This window comes from Rhincodon typus, chromosome 14 (assembly GCF_021869965.1).
Source record: "Rhincodon typus isolate 14 chromosome 14, sRhiTyp1.1, whole genome shotgun sequence".
NCBI classification, from domain to species: domain Eukaryota; kingdom Metazoa; phylum Chordata; class Chondrichthyes; order Orectolobiformes; family Rhincodontidae; genus Rhincodon; species Rhincodon typus.
This window is the reverse complement of record NC_063345.1, coordinates 19,124,278-19,152,217: the sequence shown is the minus strand read 5'-3', so window position 1 is coordinate 19,152,217 and position 27,940 is coordinate 19,124,278. Positions and strand designations below refer to the sequence as shown.

Sequence of the window (27,940 nt, the reverse complement as noted above, 5' to 3'; positions counted from 1 at the left end):
TCCATAAGTTTGAATGATCGCATATTTAGATTTAAAATACTGGAGCTTCATCCAGTGTATTTCTTACTGGTCTTCATGAGGCTGGTGGTCTGACACATTGTTCCCTGGCACCAAACTGCAGTGCAGCAGTAGGTATAGACCCAATCAGTATATAGTGCATTCTCATAACAATTCACACCTGTTCCCAAGTGGAGCAGGGACAGCCAGTGGGCTGAGGGCCTGAGCTCAGTGGGACGGTTGTTGGGCTGGGGACTGGTGCAGGCGATCAGTGGCCTGCCAGCCCGGTCAGACCATGTGTGGAAGCCCCCTGCATTGATCTACTCCAGACCCTTTGTAGAAAGACTATAATGTTTATCTTTCTAACTTTAGTTCCTAATTTTCTAACTTATACAATGAACAACTGTAAGGTAATGTAACTTCTTTTTTTCCCTTTATCTCTCTATTTTGTATCTAAGATTTGTACCTAGGTACTTTGTATCTAAGATGGTGTTGTGTGGGGCATCATTATAAACTTTTCACTGTATTCCTGTACTTCTGTACTTGAGTACACACGATAATAAACCTAATTCTATTCAATTCTACATGTAATGTAACAGTACAACATTCCTCTTTCTTCATGTCAATCTAACTGTATCCTTTTTTTTGTTAGAAACAATTAACATTTGACTTTTGTCAATAAACTGAACATCGAGTCTCTTGTACCTTGTTTTATCAAAATATCATTTACAGTATTGCTTAGTTTGTAGGATGTTGTACCGCCATCTTTGGATTAGTCATCTATCACTCATTGGTCCGCACCTTGCACAAGAGAAGTCGTACCTGTTGCTCTTGGTGTTGTAGGATGTTGCATTTGATGTTCTAGTGTCGGGTCACTCACTGGAGACTGTGCTGGTGTTGCCCCATGTGTTGCCCCATGTGTTAATGGTTTTATTGATGTTTTTATTTGTTGGCTGGTGATGTTGTCACTGTTGTTGATCTTTTAAGTTTTTCCAGTTCAGGTGTAAATCAAGCAGGGACTCTCCTGCTTTCCATTTGCTTCCTGGTTACAGTTTCAGTGACATCCGACTTTGAATGGTTAGCTGATCGACAACTATTGCCACTTATTCCAGCGTTTCAAATTTGGATCGTGTACATGTGCAGTCCCTCCTTCCAATCCTCAGGCAGGGATCTTGATGCTTGTTGAAGTTTTGACCTCCTTCTCCCTAGGCATCAGTGAATTGTTATCTTCCTATCTCCTGGATACTTGAGGAAATATCTTGCTTTGGAAAGTTACCTTGCAATTTCTTCTGTTCAGCAGCTTTGCAGACTTCATGTCAGCCTTAAGAGGTGACAATCGGAGTGACAATAAGCTAAGGCTTATTCTCAGGAAAGAAACTGAATTCAATTGTCATGGCTTGTTCTTTCAGGAATCACTGGCTCAGCAAAAATAACTTGGACTGTTCAGATGACTGTTGTAACTTTCAAGTCTTTCAGCTTTCACCTAACAGGGAACTTTGAGTAGCAGTGTGACTACGTGATATCATTCTTGCTTATCTAAATAAATGGGCTCTCATAGGATGCCACATCTGGGTGGTACTTCAGCAGTTATCATTTCCCCTTCCTGATTTGTATTTCTGTACTTCTGGCATACATTGCATGAGGATACCATTATGTCGATGTCTCTGTTGTTGCCTATTTCAGTACACAGAAGATCTAACTCTGAGTTTACAATTCTGGATTCCTGTTAAGCAAAGGAGTGAAAGGTTATTGGGGTAGATGGGAATGTGGATTTGAGGTTACATTCAGATCAGCCATCATTTCAACGGATGGGGAAGCAGGTTTGAAAGGCTGAATGGAAAACTCTTGAGATTTATTTGTATGGCCTTCTGGAGAAGTTCTTCCTGCTTTGTTTGTCTATGATTATTCTGGATCTGGATAACAGAACACCATCTTCCAATGAGATGGCATCTCTGATGGACTAATATTGCCACAATGTTGGTTGTGTCATAGCAAGTGATCAAGGGATGGTCTGATAAGAAGCAACTGTAATTCTCATCATTGCTAATTTAATCGTTTTGGAGGTGTTACCTAAATCTTTCATCTTGTGTTTCTCTGGGGTAACAACTGAGATAGGGTATCTACCACCATCATTTCTCTTCCTGGTTGGTAGCAAAATAGAAATTCCATAGCCTCGAGAATAACCTCTTGCTGGAGCTCTGCAGAGATTTTTCTTGTAGCCTGATCCTGTAGACCACAATTACTCTCTATGATGAATGTTCTCACATACATGGAATTTCTCACATCTATAAACCACCACCAAAAGCTTGCATTCTATGTGAGCATATCTGCTCTCAATGATGTTAGGGTTGCAGATACACACGATATTGGTTTTTCCTCTTGTAGTGGGCTGGTCATTCTTGTGAGCTTTCCTTTTAGTTCTTTTGGTACTTTGCGTGGGAGATGAATCACTGTTTTTATTTGATGAGTCTACAGTTGTGTAGGACTCAAAATCTTCAAAGCATCTGTAAAGCGTCTTATCAGAACACTCAGAGACACTTTTCAATGGGCGTATTAACCTCAGTGCAACCTTCTCCATCTCACAATTTACAGAGATAAGCTGAAGCTCTTTGCAAAAGCTCATTTTAGGATAACAGAGCCATCTCTTTCAGTGACATGGAACATACAATTACTGATTTTTCCCCTTTGTAAGTCTCCTTGATTTGGATAGTGCCTAGCTGTTGAATCTCAGTATCCCCGAATGTCATTAGAATGATGTTGCTCGATTTCAGGGTATCTTTTCATGGGCAACTACTTTCTTTCCAATTTTCAGGAAAGGTTCTCCAATGGGATGATGTTACTCTGTGCTCTGGTAGCAAACTTCAGCTACAGATTTATGTCTGTGAGCTTATTTCATCTGAATAATCGTTGGGCTAGTCAGCAACTTCCTCCCACTAGTAATTGCTCCATGTGCTTTGACAGTGTCCACAGCCTTCAATATTGTGAGCTTACCTTTTCCAACAAATATTTCTTTACTTCAGGGCATTCAAAATCCCACATGAGCTGATCTATTAGCCTTTCATCTGTCTCCTTGAATTTACATTTTCCTGCTGCATTTTCTAATCTTGTTGAGAAATTGTCTTCATAGGGTCATACAGCATGGAAACAGACCCTTCGGTCTAAGTCAACTGCATTGATGAGACATCCCAATCTGACCTAGTCCCATTTCCCTCCAAATGCTTCCTATTCATGTACCTATACAGATGCTAAAATGTTGTAATTGTACCAGCCTCCAACACTTCATCTGGCAGCTCATTTCATACACGCACCACGCTCTGCATGAAAAAGTTACTCCTCAGGTCCTTGTTAAATCTTTTGCCTCTCACCTTAAACCTATATCCGCTAGATTTGGACTCCCTCACCCTGGGAAAAAAGACCTTATTCAATAGCACTCCCCAGGGCCCTATCATTAGCCATATAATTCCTGCTCTGATTTGCCTTACCAAAATGTAGCACCTCACATTTATCTAAATTAAACTCTATCTGCCACTCCTCAGCCTATTGGCCCATTTGATCAAGGTCCCGTTGTATTCTGAGTTAATATTCTTCACCATCCACTACACCACTAATTTTGGTGTCATCTGCAAACTTACTAACCATACTTCCTATGTTCACATCCAAATCATTTATATAAATGACAAAAAGCAGTGGACCCAGCACCGATCCTTGTGGCATACCACTGGTCCGAAAAACAACCCTCCACCACCACCCTCTGTCTCCTACCTTCAAGACAATTTTATATCCAATTGACCAGCTCCCCCTAGATTCCATGTGATCTAACCTTGCTAACCAGTCTACCATGTGGAACCTTGTTGAATGCCTTACTGAAGTCCAGATAGTTGTCTACCGCTCTGCCTTCATCAATCTCCTTTGTCACTTCTTCACAGAACTCAATCAAGTTAGTGAGACATTCCCAAGCACAAAGCCATGCCGACTATACCCAATCAGTCTGTGCTTTTCCAAATGCATATAAACCTGTCCCTCAGAATCCCCTCCAACAACTTACCCACCAATGATGTTAAGCTCACTAGTCTATAGGTCCCTGGCTTCTCCTTGCAGCCTTTCTTAAATAGTGGCATATTAGCCAACCTCCAGCCTTGTGACACTTCACCCATACGCTGTTGATGATACCAATGTCTTCAGGCTCACCCAATTCCTGCCTCAGGCTTTGAAATTCAGATCGGTGTTTCCAATGATTCAACTTTGGCTGAAGATGCTAGCTGATTTTTCATAAATTCTGACTGAAATTCTTTGGTTGCCCTCACTCACCTCCAGCAATTAAATAATTTTTACCCTTTCCCTCCTGCCCACAAAAGAATGGGGTGGGGGGGGTGGGGGGTGGTGGTGGTGGTGGTGGTGGGGGTGACCACTTCCACTTCAATGATGCCTTTGGAAAGCTTTTGAAAATCAGTCCTCATGAGCATTTAAACTTCTCAAATGTTTCTACAACAGAGTTTCCTAATTCATTTTGGGATGCAGCTATGCATTCATTGTTGTATTGGCAGCCATTTCATTTTCCAACATTTCACTCAACTTTTCTTTCTGTCTCTTGTACTAATTTGGGTTGACTTTTCTCAACTAGTTCAAGATTAAATCCAATTCAACAATGAAATATTCAAATCTTATCAACAGACAACTGCTATCTCGATGCCTTTTATTTCCTATAAGTTCAATATAATGATATCTTTAGACCGAATATGCCTTTCTCACTCTCCATTTGGCTACTGGACCTAATACATTGTTGCTCAACCCATGACTTCAGTGCAGCAGTAAATGTGGCACCTTGGATGAACATTCTCTTACATTAGTTCCTATTTCTTGATCAATACTATATTAATAATAAGTAATTACTATAAATGCCAAAATGGCCACCAGCGTATGTAAAGATGGAGCTGTTGACATTAACGTCCATAACACTCTTCAGGATGGATTCACTGATGCATGCATTGCTGGCATCATCATGGTCTGCATGCAGTGAGATTGGCACCAATGCATGCACAGACAGCCTCTGTTTTTAAAAGCAACAACCAATCACCCGTGTTGCCTTGGTCACTTCTCACACTCCCAGCCACATCATGGCACCTATTCAGTCCTGGATGGGGGATGAAAGTGGTTGCTCAGAAGGAAGAGAAGCCTTGATTAGCGAAGACCCCCGTGTGTATAATCATAGTTGGATTATTTTGTACAAGGCCATATTTGTGACAGGCAGTGGCTGCTGCTTCATTGCTGGAGAGTGACATCACTCTGCAATGCTGCGTCCCTGCAATCGTTACTCCATCTGCTTGTGGTGTTCACAATAAATGCAGCTGTAACATTATTACAGCAGGTAGGCACATATTAAACAACCATTAGCCAGAGTGTGCGAGTAGGTGTACGAGCTTATCCACCAAATGTACACTAAATTTACACTAGTTCACTAGTTCTAAACTAAGCCCATAGCCTTGAAGTATCATAACATTTAAGGCTATGGGTCCTGTGCTAAAAAGTTGGACTAGTGTAGGTTTAGTGCATTAGACTTACTGGGCTGAATTGCCTCTTCTATAACGTATGATTCTATGATTTTAAACGACAGAAGAAAGTGTGGTGTGGCTGAAGCCAACTTTAACAAGATGTCTCACTTGTGTTTGAGAGAAATAGAAAACCTAGAAAAGTTGGAAATCCGGAATAAAGAGCAGCAATGCTGGAAATATGTAGGAAGTTAGAAAGCAACTGAATGTGCAAGCTTGGGTAATGTAGCAGCTGGGATCTTGGTCACTCCTGTTCAAGAATCCACCTTGAAATCTTAACATCTTGTTTCCTTTCCCGTGCTGACTGGCCTGAAGTACATTTCCATCACTTTACCTTGAATCATGTTGTAGAAACTGTAATGGACAGTACCACTTAGTAAATGGGTATCATGCCAATGCTGATTCATCAAGTGATGGTCACCAGTATGTATCTGTAAACCCAAACTTCTGTAATTTAGAGCACCAAACAATGGAATTGCCTGAGAAAAAGCTCCTCGGGACAGCAGAAGCAGTTTGTAAAAGTTTGTCAGCGGTTTGTATATGCACTTTACATTCTGATATGTCAAATATCAATCTCTTGTGCTCCTGATATAATAGTTTCAAAGCGAAAAACTCCGGCAGTCAAATTCCAGGACTGACAGCCACAGCATAGCATAGCTTCTTTCAGACTTTATAAAGCAGGATGACAACATTGGCTAAATAATTAAATATGCCCACGTTGGCATTACCATTAAACACATCCTGTGCACATTATTTATAAGATATCTGTGCAACTGCAAAATAATTGCTATTCCTTGACTGGACAAGGCAATAGCCTTGCAAGACCTAAATTTTACAAGCTCTAAGTGGTTAACCCTATCCACTGTTCATATAATGTGTTTACTAGCTGATGGCAACAGAAAAAAAGAATTAGTTGAAGAGACAAAGTGAGCTTCAAGTCTTCTCGGTAATCAGCAGTGAAAACATTACAAAGGAATTTACAAAAACAAGAATTAGGGAGGAGTGTTACAGGCTGAACGACTGCGTTTCTGAGAGGCCAGTTTGGGGGGGGGAGGGGGGAAGAGAAGAACTTGTAAATCTCTCCGTGGCTGCTTAGCCTGAGATTTTGTTTACAAAACCAAAGGGCTTGTTGCTGCAGCAGCTACATTCACAGAACAATGTACTGGTTGAGGCAACAGTAAAGCAGAATGTGTGTAAGCACTGCAAATTAAAGACTTTCAGGGTCTGCTGCGATATTAGAAAAAGTACATACACTTCAGAGTGGGCCTAGCATTCTGAGTGATTAAGGAACAACCGTGTGCATCACCATGGTGACATGCACTATCACAGGTCAGTGGGATATAGAGCTGAGGATTGCTGCAGTCCTGACCTTTGTTATAAAATTGGAGGTAAACACAGAGAAATGGCAAACAGTTTCTTATCAGGATGCAAGTGGAGAAATGGACGGGGGCACAGGATAAGGGGAGAAGAAAAAAAAAATCACTTTCCTCCAGTAGTTAATTTTTAGCAGTTCGTGAATCCTGAGGGGTAGGCCTCACATACATTGATACCTTGTGGCATGCAGAGAGAAGACAAGGGCAAAAATAACAAAAACAGAAATTGCTGGAAAAGCTCAGCGGGTTCTGTGAAGGAAAAATCGGAGTTAACGTTTCAGGTCCGGTGACTCTTCCTCAGAACTGATGGTGGCTGGGAAAACGTCAGTTTATATGTAGAAAATAGGGAGGTGGGTGGGGTAGGGAATAAACGATAGAACCCAAAGAGAGAGAAAGACAGTTGGACAGACAAAGGAGTTGCTAACGATCAGGCTGGGAGGGTGAATAGTTGTTAATGGGGACTGTTAGTGACTAACAAGAGGGGTAATGTATATGCTGCAGACGTACCTCACTGACTGTAAACATAGAACATAGAACAGTACAGCACAGTACCAACGATGTTGTCCGACCTATTATCCTACTAAGATCAAACTACCCTGCATACCCTACATTTTACTATCCTCCATGTGCCTATCCAAGAGTCGCTTAAAAGTCTCTAAAGTATCTGACTCCACTACCACTGCCGGCAGCACATTCCACACACCCACCACTCTCTGTGTGAAGTATCTACCTCTGACATCTCCCCTATACCTTCCTCCAATCACCTTAAAATTATGCCCCCTCGTGATAGTAATTTCAGCCCTGGGAAAAAGTCTCTGACTATCCACTCTATCTATGCCTCTCATCATCTTGTACACCTCTCTCAAGTCACCTCTCATCCTTCTTCGCTCCACTGAAAAAAGCCCTAGCTCCCGCAACCTTTCCTCATACGACCTGCCCTCTAGTCCAGGCAGCATCCTGGTAAATCTCCTCTGCGCCCTCTCTAAAGCTTCCACATCTTTCCTATAGTGAGGTGACCAGAACTGAACACAATATTCCAAGTGTGGTCTAACCAGAGTTTTATAGAGCTGCAGCATAACCTCACGGCTCTTAAACTCAATTCCCCTGCCAATGAAAGCCAACACACCATACGCCTTCTTTACAACCCCATCAACTTGAATAGCAACTTTGAGGGACCTATGGATGTGGACCTCAAGATCCCTCTGTTCCTCCACACTGCCGAGACTCCTGCAAAGTTAACAGAATTTTTCCCACACAGGGTTCCCTGTTTTTGTCACGCTGCTGTAGGGATGCAATGAACACAGCTCCAGTACTGCCACATATGAATGGGCACACTACCTCAAAAGTGCCTCTTCTGCACTTTGTTTTGCAGTTGAGTCATTAGAATGAACTCACAAATCTTGCACACTCAACAAGGAAACTCACTCAAAAGGAATGTGATTTGAAAATATGCTACAGCCCTGTGATGAGCATTCTCTAACCTATGTTCCCTTTCAGCATAGACCTGTTAAGAGGCGCAGGATCAGAATTTACCCAAATAACACATGTTTGTAAACACTTGGTTGCAGTTCACTTGCCTCTTTGGTAGACTAAGGTCTGTGAGGAATACTTGCTACAAAAGAATTGGAAAACTCATCCAATTGACAATTCCTGTGTATTCCACATGTTATCAGAATTTATGGAGGCCATTAGATTGCCACAAAACATGTAAAGCAAAGTGAAAATGTCGCTTAATAGTATTGAACAGGAGTATTGCTGTTGAAGTTCTTTTGTCTTACACTCATCAGGATTGATGCAGGAATGTCAAAGGGAACAACAATTTATATTGCATGAGAGAAGGGAACCAATTGGTTGCCAATTGGATTCTGATTGGTCAATTGTACCAGGTAACAATTATGCCCTAAAAGTTTTGTTGCAGTTCAAAAAAATTGAATCGACTGTCTGGTCAAGGCATTGACTTGGGGAATGCTGTCCCCAGCCCCTTTTGTTGAATTAAAAAGGGTACACTGCTTAGGCATGCTGTTTCTGCTTACAGAGAACGGGCCCCTGCAAAGAAAATGTGTACCTTTAGGCAAGATCAAGAGATCTACACTGCAAGCCTGACTGATAATCTTAAATTGGTTAACAGTATTGTTTTTGCTCACTCAGTGTTGTTGAATCATAGAATTCCTGCAGCGTGGAAGCAGGCTATTCAGACCTTTGAGACCATATCAACCCTCTGAAGAGCATGCCACTCAGACCCATTCCCCTACCCATGAGACCATAAGACATGGGAGCAGAAATTAGGCCATTCAGCCCATCAATTCTGCTCCACCATTCAATCATGGCTGATAAATTTCTCCAGCCCGTTCTCCTGCTTTCTTCCCGTAACCTTTGATCCCCTTGACAATCAAGAACCCATCTATCTCTGTCTTAAACATCCTCAATGACCTGGCCTCCACAGCCTTCTGTGGCTGTGAATTCCATAGATTCACCACTCCCTGGCTGAAGACGTTTCTCCTTATCTCCATTCTAAAAGGTCTTCCCTTTACCCTTTACAAAGGCTGTGCCCTTGGGTCCTAGTCTCTTCTACCAATGGAAACATCTTCCCAACATCCACTTTGTCCAGGCCTTTTAGTATTTTGTAAATTTCAATTAGATCCCACCACCCCCCCACCCCCCCCCCCCCCCCCCTAAACTCCATCGAGTATAGACCCAGAGTCCTCAAACATTCCTCATATGTTAAGCTTTTCATTCCTGGGACCATTCTCGTGAACCTCCTCTGATCCCGCTCCAGGGCCAGGGCATCCTTCCTGGGATGTGGGGCCCAAAACTGCACACAATATTTCAAATCTGGCCTGACCAGGGCCTTATAAAGCCTCAGAAGTACATCCCTGCTTTTATTCAAATCCTCTCAAAATAAATGCCGACATTGCATTTGCCTTCCTGACTACTGACTCAACCTGCAGGTTTACCTTGAGAGAATCCTGGACTAGAACTCCCAAGTCTCTTTGCATTTCAGACTTCTGAATTTTCTCCCCATTTAGAAAATAGTCCATGCTTTTATTCTTCTTAACAAAGTGCATGACCTCACACTTTTCCACGTTGTACTCCATCTGCCACTTCTTTGCCCACTCTCCTAACCTGTCCAAATCCTCCTGCAGCCTCCCCACTTCCTTAATACTACCCATCCCTCTACCCATCTTTGTATCATCATCAAACTTAGCCAGAATGCCCTCAGTTCCTTCATCTAGATCATTAATGTATAAAGTGAAAAGTTGTGGTCCCAACACTGACCCTTGCGGAACACCATTTCTCACCGGCTGCCATCCTGAGAAGGACCCTTTTATCCTCACTCTCTGCTTTCTGCCAGACAGCCAATCTTCTATCCATGCTAGGACCTTGCCTCTAACACCATGGACCCTTAGTTTACTCAGCAGCCTCCTGTGCAGTACCTTGTTAAAAGCCTTCTGGAAGTCCAGGTAGATAATATCTATTGGCTCTCCTTGGTCCAACCTGCTTGTTACTTCCTCAAAAAAGATTTGTCAGGCATGACCTTCCCTTGATGAAGCCATGCTGACTATGCCGTATTTTACCATGCACTTCCAAGTATTCAGAAATCTCATCCTTCACAATGGACTCCAAAATCTTATCCATACAAGGTTAGGCTAATCAACCTGTAATTTTCCATCTTTTGCCTTACTCCCTTTTTAAACAAAGGTGTCACGTTAGCAATTTTCCAGTCCTTTGGGACCCTCCCTGACCCTAGTGATTCCTGAAAGATCATCACTAACACCTCTGCTATCTCCTAAAGAACTCTGGGGTGTAGTCCATCTGGTCCAGGTGATTTATCCACCTTCAGGCCAATCAGTTTTACTAGCACCTTCTCCTTGGTGATGGCCACCATACTCAGCTCTGTCCCCTAACTCTCTTGAATTTTTGGGATATTACTCGTGTTTACCATTGTGAAGACTGATGCAAAGTAATTATTCAGTTCCTCAGCCATTTCCTTGTTTCTAGCAGTCCAATGTCCACTTTTGCCTCTCTCTTGCCCTTTATGTATCTGAAGAAACCCTTACAGTCTTCCTTTATATTACTGGCTAGATCACCTTCATTTTTAATCTTCTCCCTCTTTATTTCTTCTATTGTTGCCCTCTGATGGTCTTTGTAAGCTTCCCAATCCTCTGGTTTCCCACTGCCCTTTGCCACATTATATGCTTTCTCTTTTGCTTTTATGCTATCCCTGACTTCCCTAGTCAGCCATGGCTCCCCCATCCTCCCTGTACCATGCTTATTTTTCCTAGGGATGAATTTTTACTGTGTCTCCTGAATTACTCCCAGAAACTCCTGCCATTGCTGTTCCACTGTCTTTCCCGCTAGGCTCCTCTCCCAGTCAATTCTGCCCAGCTCCTCCCTCATGCCTCTGTAGTTGCCTTTATTCAGCTGTAATACCATAACCTCTGATTCTATCTTTTCCCTCTCGAATTGCAGAGTAGATTCAATCATATTATGATCACTGCATCCTAAGGGTTCCTTCACCTTAAGCTTCCTTATCAAGTCTACCTCATTGCACAACACTAAATCCAGTATGGCCTGTTCCCTAGTGGTCTCCACAACAAGCTGGTCCAGAAAGCCATCTTGTAGATATTCCACAAATTCCTTTCCTTGCGATCCACTACCAACCTGATTTTCCCAGTCCACCTGCATATTGAAATCCCCCATCATCACTGTAACTTTGCCTTCCTTACACACCTTTTCGATCTCCTGGTGTAACTTGCACCCCAGCTTCTGACTAATGTTTGGAGGCCTGTACATAACTCCAACTTTGGTTTTTTCACCTTTGCGGTTCCTCAGCCCTACCCACACAGATTCTAAACCATCTGACCCAGCTTTGTTTCTTACTATTGATTTAATTTCATTTCTTACTAATAAGGCAACCCCACCCCCTCTGCTCACCTGCCTATCTTTGCAATAAGATGTACATCCTTGGATACTCAGCTCCCAATCCTGATCCCCTTGCAGCCATGTCTCTGTGATGCCCACCACATCATATCTGCCAATTTCAATCTGCACCACAACCTCATTTACCTTCTTTCTTATACTGCGTGCATTCCAATATAACACCTTCAGTCCTCTATTAACCATCCCTCTTCTCATTGTCACTCGTTTATCCAGTGTGCTTGAAGTTTGATTCCTAACCCTTTCCAAACACTTTGTCCTATTTGTGTCTGTGCTGGAGACTTTAATAACTTCTCCTGAGTTCTCCTTTCCTGTCATTTTCTGCATATTTTTCCATGCAGTTGAATCTTCCCCTACAGATGTTAACCTGCTGCTTTGTCCCCACTGGGGGAAGTTTTACCTTTCCCTTCCCCCATTTTCTAGTTTAACGTCCTGTTGACCAGTCTATTTACCCCTTTTGCTAGAACAATGGTCCCAGCTCGATTCAGGTGGAGACCATCTCAGCAGTACAGATCCCTCCTGTTCTAATACTGATGCCAATGCCCCATGAAAAGGAATCCCTCTTTCCCGCACCATTCCTTTAGCCATGTGTTTACTTCCCTTATTCTTGTGTCCCTATGTCAATGTGCACGTGGCTCGGGCAGTAATCCGGAGATTATAACCCTCGAAGACCTGTTCTTTAATTTCGTTCTTAGCTCCTGATAATCCCTGAACACTCTATCCCTGTAAACCCGCCTTTCTCATGGCCAATCCATCTAACCTGCACATTCCTGGAGACTATGGGACAATTTAGCATGGCCAATCCACCAACCGGCACATCTTTGGACTGTGGGAGGAAACTGGAGCACCCAGAGGAAACCTGTGTAGACACAGGGAGAATGTGCAAACTCTACACACAGTCGCCCGAGGATTGAATCAAACCCGGGTCCCTGACACTGTGAGGGCAGCAGTGCTAACCACTGAGCCACTGTGTTGCTACAAGTGCTGTCCAATGTTGAACCCTTTATTTTGAGTTTTGCAAGCACTGAGTCATTGCACACAGTCAGATTCAGACTTGCTACCTAATCAACACTTTTATTATACATTGTTGTTGCCGTTGAGATCTGGTATTTCTGCATCAGTCCTGGTAAGTGCTTAATGAAAAGCTTCAATGCTTGTCTCTTTTCTCAGTTCTACTGAAGAGAACTTTCAACACCTTTCAACACCAGAAAGACTAGAACAGGATGTGTTTGTCACAAACCTCCTCTCTTTGGTCAGAAAATACACAATCTTGAGTGTCTTGAAAGTTAATTCATCACCACCAGCATATTTTCTCCTAAATAAAAGGTCGAAAGCCAACAATACACAATTTAGTCTAAAATTAAATGTGTATTTTGAATATAAATTGTGGTTAAAAGGCTTGTTTATGTGGTAGATCTATTTTGCTGGATGACATGTTCAGCTCATTTGAATATTTGGCATATACTTCACAGAAACAAACTGGGAACCTTCTAATTGGTAGTGAATCAAAGCTCAGCAGGTTTTAAAGGTCTTACTTCCACTGAGCAGTTCAATTCTGACATTAAAATAAAACTCTGGCATTAAAATATCCGTGTTGATAAAGTGACCGTGAAGCATTTGGACTGTTATAAAAACAACAAATGTTCGTCAGGAAAGGAAACTTGCCAATCTTACCCATCAGTAATGTCAGTGTCAACCCATAGGAGCAGAAGCAGGCCATTCAGCCCACTGAGTCTACTCCGCCATTCCATGAAATTATGTCTGATCTGATAGTTATAGAATCCCTACAGTATGGAAGCGAGCCATTCAGCCCAAAGCCATTTACTCCAACCCTCTGAAGAGCATCCCACCCAGACCCACACCCATTACCCTAGCCCTGTAACCCTATATTTCCCATGGCTAATCCACTTGACCTGCACAATACTGGACACTATGGACAATTTAGCAAGGCCAATCCACCTAATCTGTACGTCTGTGGACTGTGGAGGAAAACTGGAGGAATCCCATGCAGCCACGGGGAGAATGTGCAAACTCCACACAGGCAGTCACCCAAGGGATGGGATCAAACTCGGGTCCCTGGCGCCGTGAGGCAACAGTGCTAACCACTGAACCACCACGCCGCCCCAAATAACCCTCAACTACACTTTCAAATCCTTTCTCCGTAACTCTTGATTCCCTTACTGATTAAAAATCCATTTACCTCAGTCTTGAATACTTAACAACCCAACCTCAACAGCCCTCTGAGGTAAAAAAAAGTTCCACAGATTCACTACCCTCTGAGAGAAGAATTTCCCCCTCATCCCCGTGTTAAATGTGCAACCCCTTATTCTGACAATATGCCCTCTGCTCCTAGACTCACCAAGCTTTTTGCATCCATCCTAAGAATCTTTTATGTTTCAATTAAGTCATGTCTCATTCTTCTAAACTCCAACGAGTACAGGTCTAACCTATTCAACTTCTCCTCATTAGAGGACGTTGGTATGTCTGACTCTTAAGTGTACTCTAATCTAACATCAGTTACTATAAAGACTGTAGTGTTTCAAGAAGCATTTCCACCACCGTCTTCTCCAGGCAGGCAAGAATTGCCAATGACACCTACGAGCTGAGAATGAACTCTTAAAATCCTACATCAATCAGGATGATTAAGCAGGAATCAGACAAGAAATCAATAAGAAGTCAAAAATTAAAAGGGGTCATACAAGGAACTGTGATTAGGATAAGCAAATCTGATAGACAGTCAATGCTAGTATAGATGTATTGGATTCAATTCCTTTGTTCTGGATGAAATTTTTTTTTTAATGACTGATCCTCCCCTATCTTGCTCTTGCGGGTGTGTTTCAGAGTGATACTGATCGATTTTACAGATTCAGTTTTAATGGGGATGTTCTATTTCTGGTATAATTGCACTGTCTTACAGCTACACTCGTCAAGGCGAAAAGGACAATATACCATCTAATCCTGAGAAAAATGTATTCTTGCACCGACAGAAACTACAGCTTCTCCCCACCAATAATTCCTTAAAATTCTATTGCAGCGTCTGGAATGTGGTTGAAGTATGTCCAGAATTTTGTCTTCTAAGGAAGGTGGGACCCCTTTGGTGATCTAGATGCCAAGTTCACAAACGAAAACTCAGCCAACAGATTGTATCAGCCTGTGTATTGTGGAGAATATAATGCAGGGGTTCAGCCAAAGTTAAAATACTTAAAAACACAACATGTACACTGTACCTGAACCTAAAAATATTCCCCTCCCTTTTCCTTTCTCATTTCCGGACACGCCTTTTCCTATAGTTGATTGCTCATTTCAAGTGACTCTTTTAACTGGGTTCTTCTTCCTTGTAAATCAGCATGGGTCTTCACCTGCCTAACAGAGAGGCTGCTGTGCAGTGAGCCCAAGGGGCAGACAGTAAACCTTTGTCACTATGCTTCAGCTTTCTGACCATACGTGTGGCATAATGCCACTTTCTCAATTTCTAACAGTGACAGAATAAGCAGGATATATGGCCATAAACTACCAAAGAGATTTATTAAATAGCAAACAGATAATAAACTGTGCCAATGACAAAATTTCCTTTTGTATTATTTATCGGCTTAATTATTCCACAGAACATTTTACAAACATATCTACTGCATTAAACCTCAATATGACGTGAATTCAAGGTCCTGAAGTATATGAACTCATCTGCCAATTTATTGTTGAAGGCCTAAAACAGACTCTCATCTCTATTGTTCTCAGGTGGACTCCTAAATTAGAGCATATGTGAACAGGACAAAGAAAAAGAAAATATGTATCCTTTAACAGCTACCAAATCTGCCAGCAAGAATAAGTTCACAGACAGGACATTTTAGACAGTAGTACGTTTCGAAAATATTGACAGCAAAGATTTTGGTATAGGGTTGTGTTCTGTTACAGGACAGTGACTTCACTCAAAGAAGTCAGAGGCTACAGGGAAGATGTGAGCATCGCAGCCACACACACCCTTTTCATCCTGACTGGGAATATGAGGAAATGATTAGAGGGAATCAGGGTATACACACAGGGTAGTGTAGTATAGGCTGGGAGCCAAGAAAGTGAAGCTGAAATGCTTTTGCGATTAGACGTTATCTGGAAAGAAGTTGATGCCAGTTATAGGAGCAATCTGTACCACTGCTCATTATTTTGTGTGAGCTCTCTGTAATATTGCTCACTACAACGTAGATTGGCTGTCAGCATCCTCTCTCAGGGTCAGGTCCCACTTGGCCCAGTGTGGTCAAGAGAAACCACTTCGTAGCCTAATGGGAAGAAGCTCTCGTCTTAAACAAGACACAGTTTACTGCATGCTAGCAACTAGGTACAAGCTGCACTGATATGATAGAAATAGGTTCATTTTTGGATCTTGAAGGAGTAAGACCTAACATCTAGGTCCATCTTATTGTAACAATGTAACAACAGACAGATGGTTCCCAGGTCTGAGCAACGAGTGCAACGGCAGAATTGGGCAACAAATGCAGCAAGGCCTATCTCAACATCACGATCATCCGGTGCCATCCTTTATGCTTCTCACAAGCAACACGGCAAGATTCTCACCACGAAGGCCAGCAGAGCATTAGGAACCTGGAATGCTCAATAGCATGCTTGTCAGGAGTTCTTTAACTCAGTCAGAGCGTCTCCGACCAGCCTCTGGGTTTCATATCTGAGTAGATGACAACCCACTGCTGTCTGTTTCAGCACCACTATTTATAAGGATGCTGTGAGGGTCAGAGGGCAAGCTCTGTCATATGCCACCAGCAGATCCATAGAAGGAGCCGGACATAAAGAAAGAAACATTTATGGTGACCTTGGCCAACACTCTAAATATGTGCCCTTTGGAACCAGGTCTTGGCAGCAAATGCCAGGAGCTGCTGGTTAGGAAAGTCTGAACTTAGTGAGGTACTGCTGCTGCTATTCCTGTGTCTGTGCACCTTGTGTTGTGGGTATCACTCCCTGTGAGCTGAAGGTACAGGCTCATCTTGACTGTGCTGTGGAGTGACAGGTGCCTGAGGAGAAGGCAGCTGCTTCTCTTTCTTATAATGCTCCCCCTATTCCTCATCACAGCTTCAAGATAAAGCTCTATTAGTAGCTCCCATGTTGTTGCCAAGGCTGACAGCTGGGAGGTGAAGATCATAGCAAATAAAAACCTCCAAGGAAACACAAATAACTTCCAAAGTCTTGAAAATCGTGTCTAAAGCAGTGAAAGCATCCTCCCAGAACAGGTCCCCTGGGCAAAAGCCCTGCACTTAGCTTTAATTCTCAGTATGTAAAGCTTTCTTGACCATCAGTTCCCTTAGCCCTTTCAATCCTCTTATCTTTGCTTGTTTTAGCTGGTGTGTTGCCACAAAACCATGCACTGAAAGGCAGGATCTTCATGAAAACTGCAACTTGATCTACTTCAGTCTCAGAGCTGCCTGTTCCATGGTGCTTCCCACGTCTGATCAATGTCCCCAGGTTAAGTGCGAAAATCAACATGTTCCCACCAATTCCCAACATGTTGCGTGTGCAACATTCACCAACCACCAAAACACAATTTGTTTCCAAAGAATTTTGGAAAACGATCAATTCCTCTAACATTTCCCCATGTCATTCTCTCTTTTCCGGTGTGTAACTGTCCTAGCTCTGTACTCCGATCCCACAACAAACAGTCTCAAAACCCACTGCAGCCTCCTAACTATTCCTTTTAGCAGTTTCTACCAATGTTACCAATTCTACAAACCTTCTTGGGAAGAAAGATGTTAATCTAAAGCTGACAGAGGTAATGCATATTTCTAGCATTTTCTGATTACACAACAAATATTATATGACATTGCTTACGGCAAGTCAAAGGAATTGATTTTTTTTTAGTGGTAGCAACAGTACACCATGTAATAGGCGACATGTGCATTAAGGTACAGCTGTGTTTCAGTGAATTGTCCAATCAGGGGCACAAATATAATGAATCCAATTTTAAATAACTGAGAACTACTTTAGTAGAAACTAGATAGAACCATTTACCAATGATATTTGTTTGCACCATCAGTTTCTCAAAAGATTTAAGAAGTATTTAAAAGCTTTTGACTGTATTTATTAGTATCCTTGTGCCCAATTTTAAGAGCACCCTTCAACTTTCCAAGTGAGTACAATTGCTGTAAAATCATTAGTGTCAGCACCTCTCCAACTACACAGGATGATGGATATGCAGAAAAATCTGCTGGAGATGGGATAGTTTCATAAGATACTGATGCTGAGGAGATCAATCTGTCAGTGGCTGGACATGGTACAAGTTTTACAGCATTCTGTTAAAGGCTGTTGCTTTTGGTGTTGATACCTGTTGCCAAGCCTCTGTAGCCACCCACCATCAAGATGGCACATGCCAGCTCAGAGGTGACGTTGCCATTTCCTTCAGTTATCAGCTAGTGCCTCTCCCTGCCAGGTGTGAAAATCGATGCTTTGGGCCTTCATGCCACACAGGCCTCCTTGAAGTGGAGTTTTGGGCTTCCTATGAGTCTTCAGGCTCCAGTAACCACACCATACAGAAAATCTTCGAGTATGAATCTTTCATTCTGCCAACATGCCCAAGGCAATGAGGTTGCTCCTGCTTGATAAATGGTAGCATACTTCAGAGATTGGCCTCTGACAGACATGCCACATTTGTGATTTTAACCTTTCATGAGGTGGCAAGAAGGTGCCATGACAAACAAAAATGAAAGAGATAGCAAGAACTGCAGATGCTGGAGTCAGAGTCAATACAGTGTGGAGCTGGAGGAACACGGTAGGTCAGGCAGCATCAGAGGAGCAGGAAAGTCGATGTTTGGAGTTTTTACCCTTCATCAGGACAGCTGCCTGACCTGCTGTCTTCCTCCGGCTCCACACTGCATTGAAAGAAAAATGCAAGTTGTTGACCTTCCCCTCTTGATGGTTGCAAGTCATTCATATTTCACTGTTGTACAACAAGCTACTGAGAACACAATCCTCATAAGCCAGCATCCTGGCACTCAGAATCAGTTTGATGTTATTCTATGCAGGCTTTATGAGTAGGCCGAAGCCACTTCTGTTATATGTATATCAATTTCTATAGCAAAGGGCAGATTGTTCATAACAATGGACACAAGGTAAAAGAATTAGCTAACCACTTTAGCAGAGTAATGTGATCAAGGGTGGAGATGTGACACCTGTGTACCGTAACCTTGATTTGCTGGATGGTTATCGTCAGGAACATCAGGTTACAGACATGGGAGAGATAATCTGGAGTGTTTGAAGCTGATTTTTCAATTGAATTCCTGAGTATTACCAGTGCTGAGGAGTTCCCTGTGAGGATGTGATGTATTGTCGTATCAACACAGAAAATGCTGGAGAAACTCGACATCCATAGAAAGAGAAACAGAATTAGCATTCTGAGTCCAGTGTGACTCTTCATCAGAGCTGAAAGGAGCTGGAAACTAGTTTTTAAAATACTTTTGACAGAGATGGAAGAGGGGCAGGTGGAGTCGAGGTGTGGTGAAGAAATGGGGTTGTTAATAGTGGTGAAAGAGCAAATGAGACGCAAGATGGATGTAAATTAAGGTGTGAAAGAAAGAGAATGGGTCTTGTCTTCACAGCAATGTAAGTAGACAAAGTTCAGGGAATGGGGTGGGGAGGGGGAGGGAATGTAAGAAAAATGGAGAAGAGATATTATGCAGTCAGGGTCTGAACTTGTGTATCGCCCTGTCTGTTGCACAGCTGTCTTAGCTACTTTCAAGTTGTGCAGTATTCCAGAATTCTAGGTTCATGTTATATTTCAGCAAGGTTTTTCTTTCCAATTCAATGATGGATGTCATCTCTGCTAGGTGGGTCTCAAAGCAATCTTTTTTGCAGATTATGCCTTTACCAAATGGCGCTTTGCAAGTTGTATATGATTGAACTTAGTGACTTCCAAGCTTTATCAAAACGAACAGCAGCATGGCCAAGTGATCTGCAGTACCAATGCAAAATGCTGGTATTCAGCATCATTTCTTGTACCAGGGATGTTGCTGTGTGATGGGCGTCACATTTAGAGCTGTGAAACTTTCAGGATTGCACCTTCAGTCTGCTGCTGGGAAGAGAGTGATTAACGTTGCAGTTTATTCTGTGGTATGTACAGGTGTAGACAACACTGCATAGCTTCTGTCTCCTGTAATAACGTGACGAAGGAAAATTGCAATGGGGATAAATTCATGCCGAGGATGTGACCTGTTTTAAGGGCAAGGCGAACTTTAATCAGAATGACTGTTAGGCGACTCCCAAACACCACAGAAGCTCAATTTGGAGAAGTGAGGCAAATCGCGAAAACCCTGCCCCAGATTATCTGCCTCTTCAAATGATGTTCTGCAAGGCAACAGACATCAAACAACAGACTTCAAATGATTTAAAGAATCATAGAACTGTCAGAGCACAGAACGAGATTATCTGGCCCATCAGGCACATGCTGATCCTCCTAAGGAGCACTTCATGTCCTGTACCCACCACCATCTCCTCCCTCCTGCATTCTCCTCTTCAGACATTTACAATATTTAGAAAATGTAGAAAAAAAAAGTAAAAGCACAGAAGGAGGCCATTCGGCCTCTCTTGCCTGCTTCCAAAGTACCTGGCACAGACTCCTAAGGTGCTGTACCTATGATCACAGATGAGTTGTACACTGATGGAGTTTTTCCACTTGACAAAGTCAGCTTTGTTAAGATATGATGCTGGCAATGCAATGTGTGTACAGTCTTTATCGCCAGAGAGGACTGGTAACTTCTTCATGTTTTTTTTTTAATTCATTCATGGTATGTGGACTTTGCTGACTGGGTCAGCATTCATTGCCCATCACCAATTGTCTTTGAGAAAGTGGTGGTGAGCTGTCTACGTGACCCATCGCAGTCCATTTGCTGGTAAGTCGACCCACAATACCATTAGGGAGAGAATTTCAAGACTTTGAGCCAGCAACATTGAAGGAATAGCAAAACATTTCCAAATCAGGGTAGTGGCAGGAGGAATAAAGGAGCTGAATGTTATTATTTAAACAGAGAAAGACTGCAGAAAGCTGCAGCACAGAGGGATTTGGAGGTTGCTGTGTATGAATCACATAAAACTAGCATCCAAGTTCTGTGGGTAATAGGGAAGGTACATGGACTGTTGGCCCTTATTTCAAACAAAATGGATTTGAATATAGGGAAGATGCGCTAGAACTATAAAAGGCACTAGTCAGATCACATCTAGAACAGTTTTGAGTCCCTTATCTGAGGAAAGATATACTGGTATTGGACACAGGCAAGAGAAGGTTCACTAGGCTGATACTGATAATGGAGGGACTGTCTTATGAGGAGAGTTTGAGTAGATTGGGACTACTCTTTGGAATTTAGACGAATGAGAAGCAACCTTGTTCAAACATATAAAGGTTCTTAGGGGACTTGAGAGGGTAAATGCAGAAATCCCCTTGATGCACAGTCCAGGACCAGAGGGCATAATCTCAGAATAAGGGGTTGCACATTAAGACAGAGAAGAGGAGGAATTTCTTCTCTCAGCGGATAGTGAATCGGTAGAATTCTTTACCACAGAGGGCTTTAGAGGCTGGGTTGTTAAATGTATTGAAGGCTGACCTAGATAGATTTTTAATCACTAAGTGAAACAAAGTTATGGGGATTAGGCAGGAAAGTGGAGTTCAAGATGATCAAATAAGCCATGATCTCATTGAATGGCAGAGCAGACTTGATGGGCTGAATGGCCAACTTCTGCTCCTACATCTCATTAGGGTGAGTGGTTTGGTCAGAAACCTACAGTTGTTGGTGTTCTTGTATACCTACTGCCTGTGTCCTTCTAGATGGTAGTGATTGTAGATTTAGAAGGTGCTTCCTAAGCGCACTAGGTGAATTTCTGCAGTACAACTGCTGCTACTGAGCGTCGGTGGTGGAGACAGTGGATGTAATGTCATTAAGGACTGCCTTGTCCTGGATGGTGCCAACTTTCTTGAGTGTTGTTGGGCCTTGCACAGCAGAAGCTGGAGGTTTCTGCTAGTGCTGGTCTTACATACACAACTGCTCCTCCTCCATTACTCTGCCTCTGTAGCACTGTAGCCACAGAAACGAAGACATCTAATGTGGCTGTATCCATTGGTCATGAACCTGTGTCAATGAACCTGTGTGGGGGAGTATCAGAAACAGAACAAGTTCTTAATCATGTGAGCATCAGCATTTGATAATTTCATAAAATCCGCCATACAACAGGTGATGAAGGACTCCGACAAGGAATACGATGGGATGCTTCTCCACAGACCTCTGACGTGCTGGACACAAAGCACAAAGCACGCTGCACAAATAAAGTAGGAGACTGTAAGTGTGGTGCAACTACTGAACACTCCCCACACTTCCAAATCACCCAAGAAAGGCAGCGATGCTTATAAGAATATGCTGTCAAATACATACAGTTCAAGGCAAGAGGTAATCCTGGAGCAGTGTATGAGATCTTGGACTTTGAGATTTTGTCTTTTATGAATTCTGGCCTGTGGGTAGGACTTCTAAGGTCAGATGTGATTATTTCTGCTTTGCAATGATGACTATGATCAATCTGTAATAGCACAGAGACGGTTAAGATTGCTTGCGGGCAGGATTTGCATCGTCCAACTGTGTGGGATGCGTGTGTCTCATGTGCAGGTTACTATGATTACAGATGTCTTTAGTCTATGCTGTGAAATGGTCTAATTAATGCAATTACCCCTTGAAGGGCGCCACGTTGTTCACAAGCAGAGCCCATGCCCTCAGACACAAAATTATCTGATTATTCTGGGTGTGTCATAGCCATTTTTCATTTCCATTGCACTTTCATAATTCCAATGAAGATAGAAGACAGTGCAGGTCATGCTAGGCAGAGTGAGTCACAGGCTCAGTTGGGTAATCCATGTGCCTCCCAAATCTTCATGTCTCTTCCTTTTTTGCACTCTCCTTCTCGGCTCCTTCAGTTCCGAGCTTCCACGCGTTCCCTCCCAACTCTTTCATTTACATCTTCATCTCCCACCATTACTCCCTAAGACCCAGACCTACAGCGTAGCCATGCCAACCATTGTGATGTAATGTCCCCCTGTTGAAACAAGGGTGTTGCTGACCATTGATGATTTCTTCTCCCACAGTAACCCGTGTCCTCCAATGCACTACCACCCTTACAGCTATTTTAATTAACCTGACTGGACATTAAGACAAACTTCCAGAGCAAGTTTTACCTGAACCCAGGCCTTCTGGCCCAAAGGTAGTGATACTACCACTGCACCCACTCCCACCCTTACATGTTGATCTACCTCCCTTCAGAATTATTGTCACCTCTGCACCCCAACATGCTGCCTCCACTCCCTATAATTGACTTCCCCGATAACCTCCCTCGATTTCCAGTCAGCAGACCCCCAGGATTGACCCTGGACCTCTGTGGCCCACCCTGTGACTGACTTGAAAAGACAGCCCTGACCAATGAGGGACTGGACCCCTGACTGATCTCTGCACAACTCACTGACTGAAATACTGCTAAATTACAGACTGATTGCACTGGGCCTGCAGAACTGACCATGACCCCTTCCCAGACAGTAACATTATAGAACACCTGAGCCTGCCTGCCCCAAGAAGCCAACTCACATGTGTTCAAGCCCCTGGACTGACGTCAGATGCTGCCCTTGGCTTACTGTGGTGGGACACACTTACTGACAACAGTCCCCCTTGACTTGACCAGGGACCACTCCTCTTAGACTGCGAGACATAATCATATTCAATGTGTTTGCCATGTTAGCTGCAGGCACATGCTGTAGGTGTGACATTGACGTAACATGTTGCCATACAGCAACATGTTCACCACTTGACAGGTCACAATCATGTTATGCCACCTGGCATTGTACCTGTGCTTAAGACAATGCAAGACAGAAGTACTGTGAGACTTTAAATTCTGAGTGAGGTCACAAAGCGCAAAAAAGCAATGCAAGAAAAGGCAGAGATGCTGTGCAAAGTAGATGCAAAGTGAATGAGTACTAAGAGACCAAGCAAACAGCCCTGAGGTACAGCTTACTCTGGTATATGAATTGGGTGCCTATCCCTGTACACAAAGTGGCAGCATTGCAAAGAATGTTGTTGGTGCACTGCAAAGTGCAGCATAGAAGTAGATAACTACACTCCATGTGTAGTGGAGAATTGCCAGGAAAATGTGGCGAGGCTGTGCATGTGCAATGCCATCCTCTGTGGAAGTGCACAGAGATGTTGGAGACTATCCAAGGTACAGGAATGGAGGAGAAAGCTACCATCTGGGGCCTTCAGGTACCTACTCTGACTTTCGGGAATTGTCTCCATTTACTTCCTCTCAGCTGCTTAGGAGAATAGGAAATTGCAGATGAGTAAAGTGAGAGTGAGTCCTAATGGGACGCAAAACTGCTCATTGTTGCTCACTAGTGAGATTCTCGTCTCACTGTTCATACCTTGGATGGAAAACTGGACTCTTTCTCTCAATATCTAAAATCTAATTTGTCCGATCTCACCATATTTTCCCAACTGACTTATTATTTGAATCATTCAGTGTTTGGGAAAATACAGCCCTGTGTTCCCTGATTCTAGAGTCACCACCCTATCTACATCGATCCTGTCATGCCCTGTAACAATTCTGTAAATCTCAATGAGATTGTAGCTCATTCTTCAAAATTATGGACCACATTTTCTCAATTTCTCCTCATAAGGCAATCCTCGCGATTAGCATGATAACCTTCTGTTGCACTGTCTCTACGGCAAATACTGAATATCCTTCCTTAGATAAAGGCACCTGGTCTCCTTATCTATCTCCCAGCCCATCAACGGCAATCCCTTTGACCTTTCTTTCCCTCTCCCTCTCTAAGCACCATCTCCATCTATTCAACTCCGTTCTCTCCACCCCCACCCCATCATCAGCATAAATTCTGACAAAGGATCACTGGACCCAAAATGTTAACCGTTTGTTTCCTATCCACAGATTCTACCAGACCTGCTGAGTTTCTCCATCACTTTCTATTTTTATTTCAGATCTTTAATCCTGTATTCAAATTAATCCCCTTGTAATGAAGGTCAATATACTATTGCCTGAGATAACAAGGTGTGGTGCTGGAGAAACACAGCATGCCAGGCAGCATCAGAGGAGCAGGCAAGTTGATGTTGTGGGTCGGGATCTCTGACTCCAGCATCTGCAGTTCTTGCTATCTCTGAATATAATACTGCCTTCCTTGTGGCACCTGCTTGCACATTTTCAGGTGACTTGTAAACAAGGGCACTCAGGTCTTTTTGGATACCAATATTTCCCAATCCCTCACCATTTAAGAAATATTCTGTCCTTCTGTCTTTCTCTTTCTCAAGTGGATAACTTCACACCTATTCCCACATTAAATTCCGGCTGCTGTGTTCTTGCCCAATCATATTACCTTTCCAAATCTGCTTGAAACCTCCTTGGAACTTCTTCATTAAATACACTCCCACTAATTTTTGTGTCATCAGTCAATTTTGAAATATTACAAATGGTCCCTGCATTCAAATAATTTACAATAAATTATCAACAGCTTTGGCCTCAGCATTGACTCTCGTGGTATCTCACTTGTGACATCCCAAGAATGATCTGTTCCTTCCTATTCTCTTCTTTTGGTCTGTTAATCACTTCTCAATTCACACTACTCTGTTACCACCAATTCCATACACTCTAAAGTTGTTTAATATTAGTGAAAAACAGATGTAATCACTTATATTTCACAGTCAAATGTCTGAGCTTGGTCTGAAAAAGAACACTGGAGCATCATTATGTGGGAACACAAAACAGGAAAAAAAAAATGGGCTTGTGCGCCTAACTCTCCTGCATTAATTGAGTAAATGATCCCATTATATTACTGCTGGGTAGCATAAATACAGGTTAAAATATAAGTCTTTTCAGGTTACATTAATGCAGTCCTTGGTAGCTGGTTTTAAGAGTGACATTACTGCAAGTAATGGGCTGTCTGTGAATGACAACTTGCACAGAAACCAGCAAAAGACAAATACATTAAAGGGTTTGCATGAATTTATATCAACTAACAACAAATCACTTAAGCCTACGGTGGGCATTCAGATACAAAGTTTGATTGGAATGAAAGTGGATTGGATAATGTATGATGAAATCCAGTAGATCAGGTGCCTGTGCAGCAAAAGATAAAGGTCAGACTGAAAACAATTCCACCCAGCCAACCCTGATGCTTCCAGCAACACCCAGGCCTTTTGCAGGGTGCCATCATGTATCCAGGTATCAAAGCAGTTGACCAGGCCTAAACCAACTTTCAATGAAAGACATTTCCACATTTCAACATTAAACTTTAGTAAATGTTACAAATTTTAAGAGCACATGTGAGTGTAGAATATGCATTAAGACAGAAATCCACTCTTACTTTGTGAAGGAGCTGGAAAGAAGTCCAATAAAAGCCGTTACCGCACCGCCCATTGCTGTCTTCCTGCATCCAAACCAGTCAGTGAAAATGCTGACTACCGGAGAACAGAAGAAAATCATCCCCATTGAGACTGCACCTACCCATGCTGCAAAGAAAAAGGAAACAAGAACATAGTTTTAATTCAATTTGTTGGATTTGATCTCTCCTCCAACCAATGTCCTCACCGTCTCACCGATGGACCATTCGCTGGAAATATTTTGCATGGCTGGGGAACCTATGGGCTCAAAGTCACAGATTAAGGGATTGGCCATTTGGGACTGAGATGGAAAGACATTTCTTCACTCAAAACGTTGTGAATATTTGAAATTCTCTAGCCCAAGGACTGTAGATCTCAATTGGTAAGTACATTCACGACACTGGGGCATTAATGGAATTAAGAAATATGGGGACAATGTGAGGTGGTCAGTGATGATTTTGGCAGGGCAGGCAAGTAAGACCAAATAAATGGGCTGCTCCGACTCGATTGGTGCAATGTGGCATTCATTTCTGGGTGGTATGACAACAACAAACTGCATCTGTAAATATCCCTAGTTGCTTCTCAAAGACAGAGGGAACAGATAAGAAGCACATAGAAAATGAATTAGACTGCAGTCAGGTTACCAAAGGTATAGTCAACAGCTACCAGTTAATGCTGTTTTTGAGGAAAAGTGGGAGATGTAGCAAGGTGAAGATTAGTGCTAGTACATTGGATGCAACGTGGAGGACAGAGAGGAATGGGACAGATTTGGAACTTTGATGAAGAATCACAGAGATTCAATAAGTTAGCAGGAGGATTCAGGCAGCATTTATTTGGGAGTGAAACGTCAGTGAAGGCTGGTCAGGGTGGAGGTCTTAGTGCGCAGAGCATTGGACAGGATAAAGCATACGTTAGATTGCAGGAGAAGATGGAAGAAAGTGTTGGAGAAATTCAATCTATAATTCTGCCGATAGCTTTCCTGTTCAATGCAAAAACCCACTATATCAAATAATCTATAGATCCCATGGCTTTATGCACAACAGTCTGGGACAGCAACCCTTCAAAAAAAACCAAACTTTCTTAGGATTTAAGTTATGCAATGAATGTCATGCAGCATTTCACTTACTGTCTTTGGGAAATTTGCAGCTGGGTCTGTAAGATGCTTTTAATAATGTGTTTAAATAGGCTGTTTTAATAATATGCCTCGTGGGCTTTGGACAATGTTGAATTATATAACTAAATGTCAAGCTTCCTATTTACGTAGTTGTTCATCTATTATAACTTCCCTTTTGAGAAGGACATGTACCGTACATTATAATCAAGAGCTAGTTCAGTGAAGGATGAACTGATCTTCATTTCACACATTTCTACCAAAGAGTACAATAATAGGCAGCAAGATCGGAGCGGTGAGCCTGTTGCCTTGAAGCCAGTAGATTTTGTAGTTCACATTGATTTGTGAAATTTAAACAAAGTAAAAAGAGGTAAATAAGAGCACAAATAGAAGCAACGTGCCCGGCCTTTGTTCTTGAAGCTGCTAAGGCTGAAGGGCCAAATTGTAGTTTCCTCATCATCGCTCAAGATATCAGAAAGGCTTCAGAGATAGTAGGAACTGCAGATGCTAGAGAATCTGAGATAACAAGGTGTAGAGCTGGATGAACACAACAGGCCAAGCAGCACCAGAGGAGCA

The 27,940-nt window shown here is 42.6% G+C and overlaps 1 protein-coding gene across 1 annotated transcript in view; it reads right to left on the bottom strand.

The window, feature by feature from the left end:
- Positions 1-27,940, bottom strand: part of LOC109936017 (monocarboxylate transporter 8) — a 74,629-nt gene that overhangs the window by 24,892 nt on the left and 21,797 nt on the right. The window contains exon 2 of the mRNA XM_020534636.2: positions 26,238-26,382. Coding sequence (XP_020390225.1) covers positions 26,238-26,382 — 145 coding nt within the window. The remainder of the gene's footprint in view (positions 1-26,237; positions 26,383-27,940) is intronic.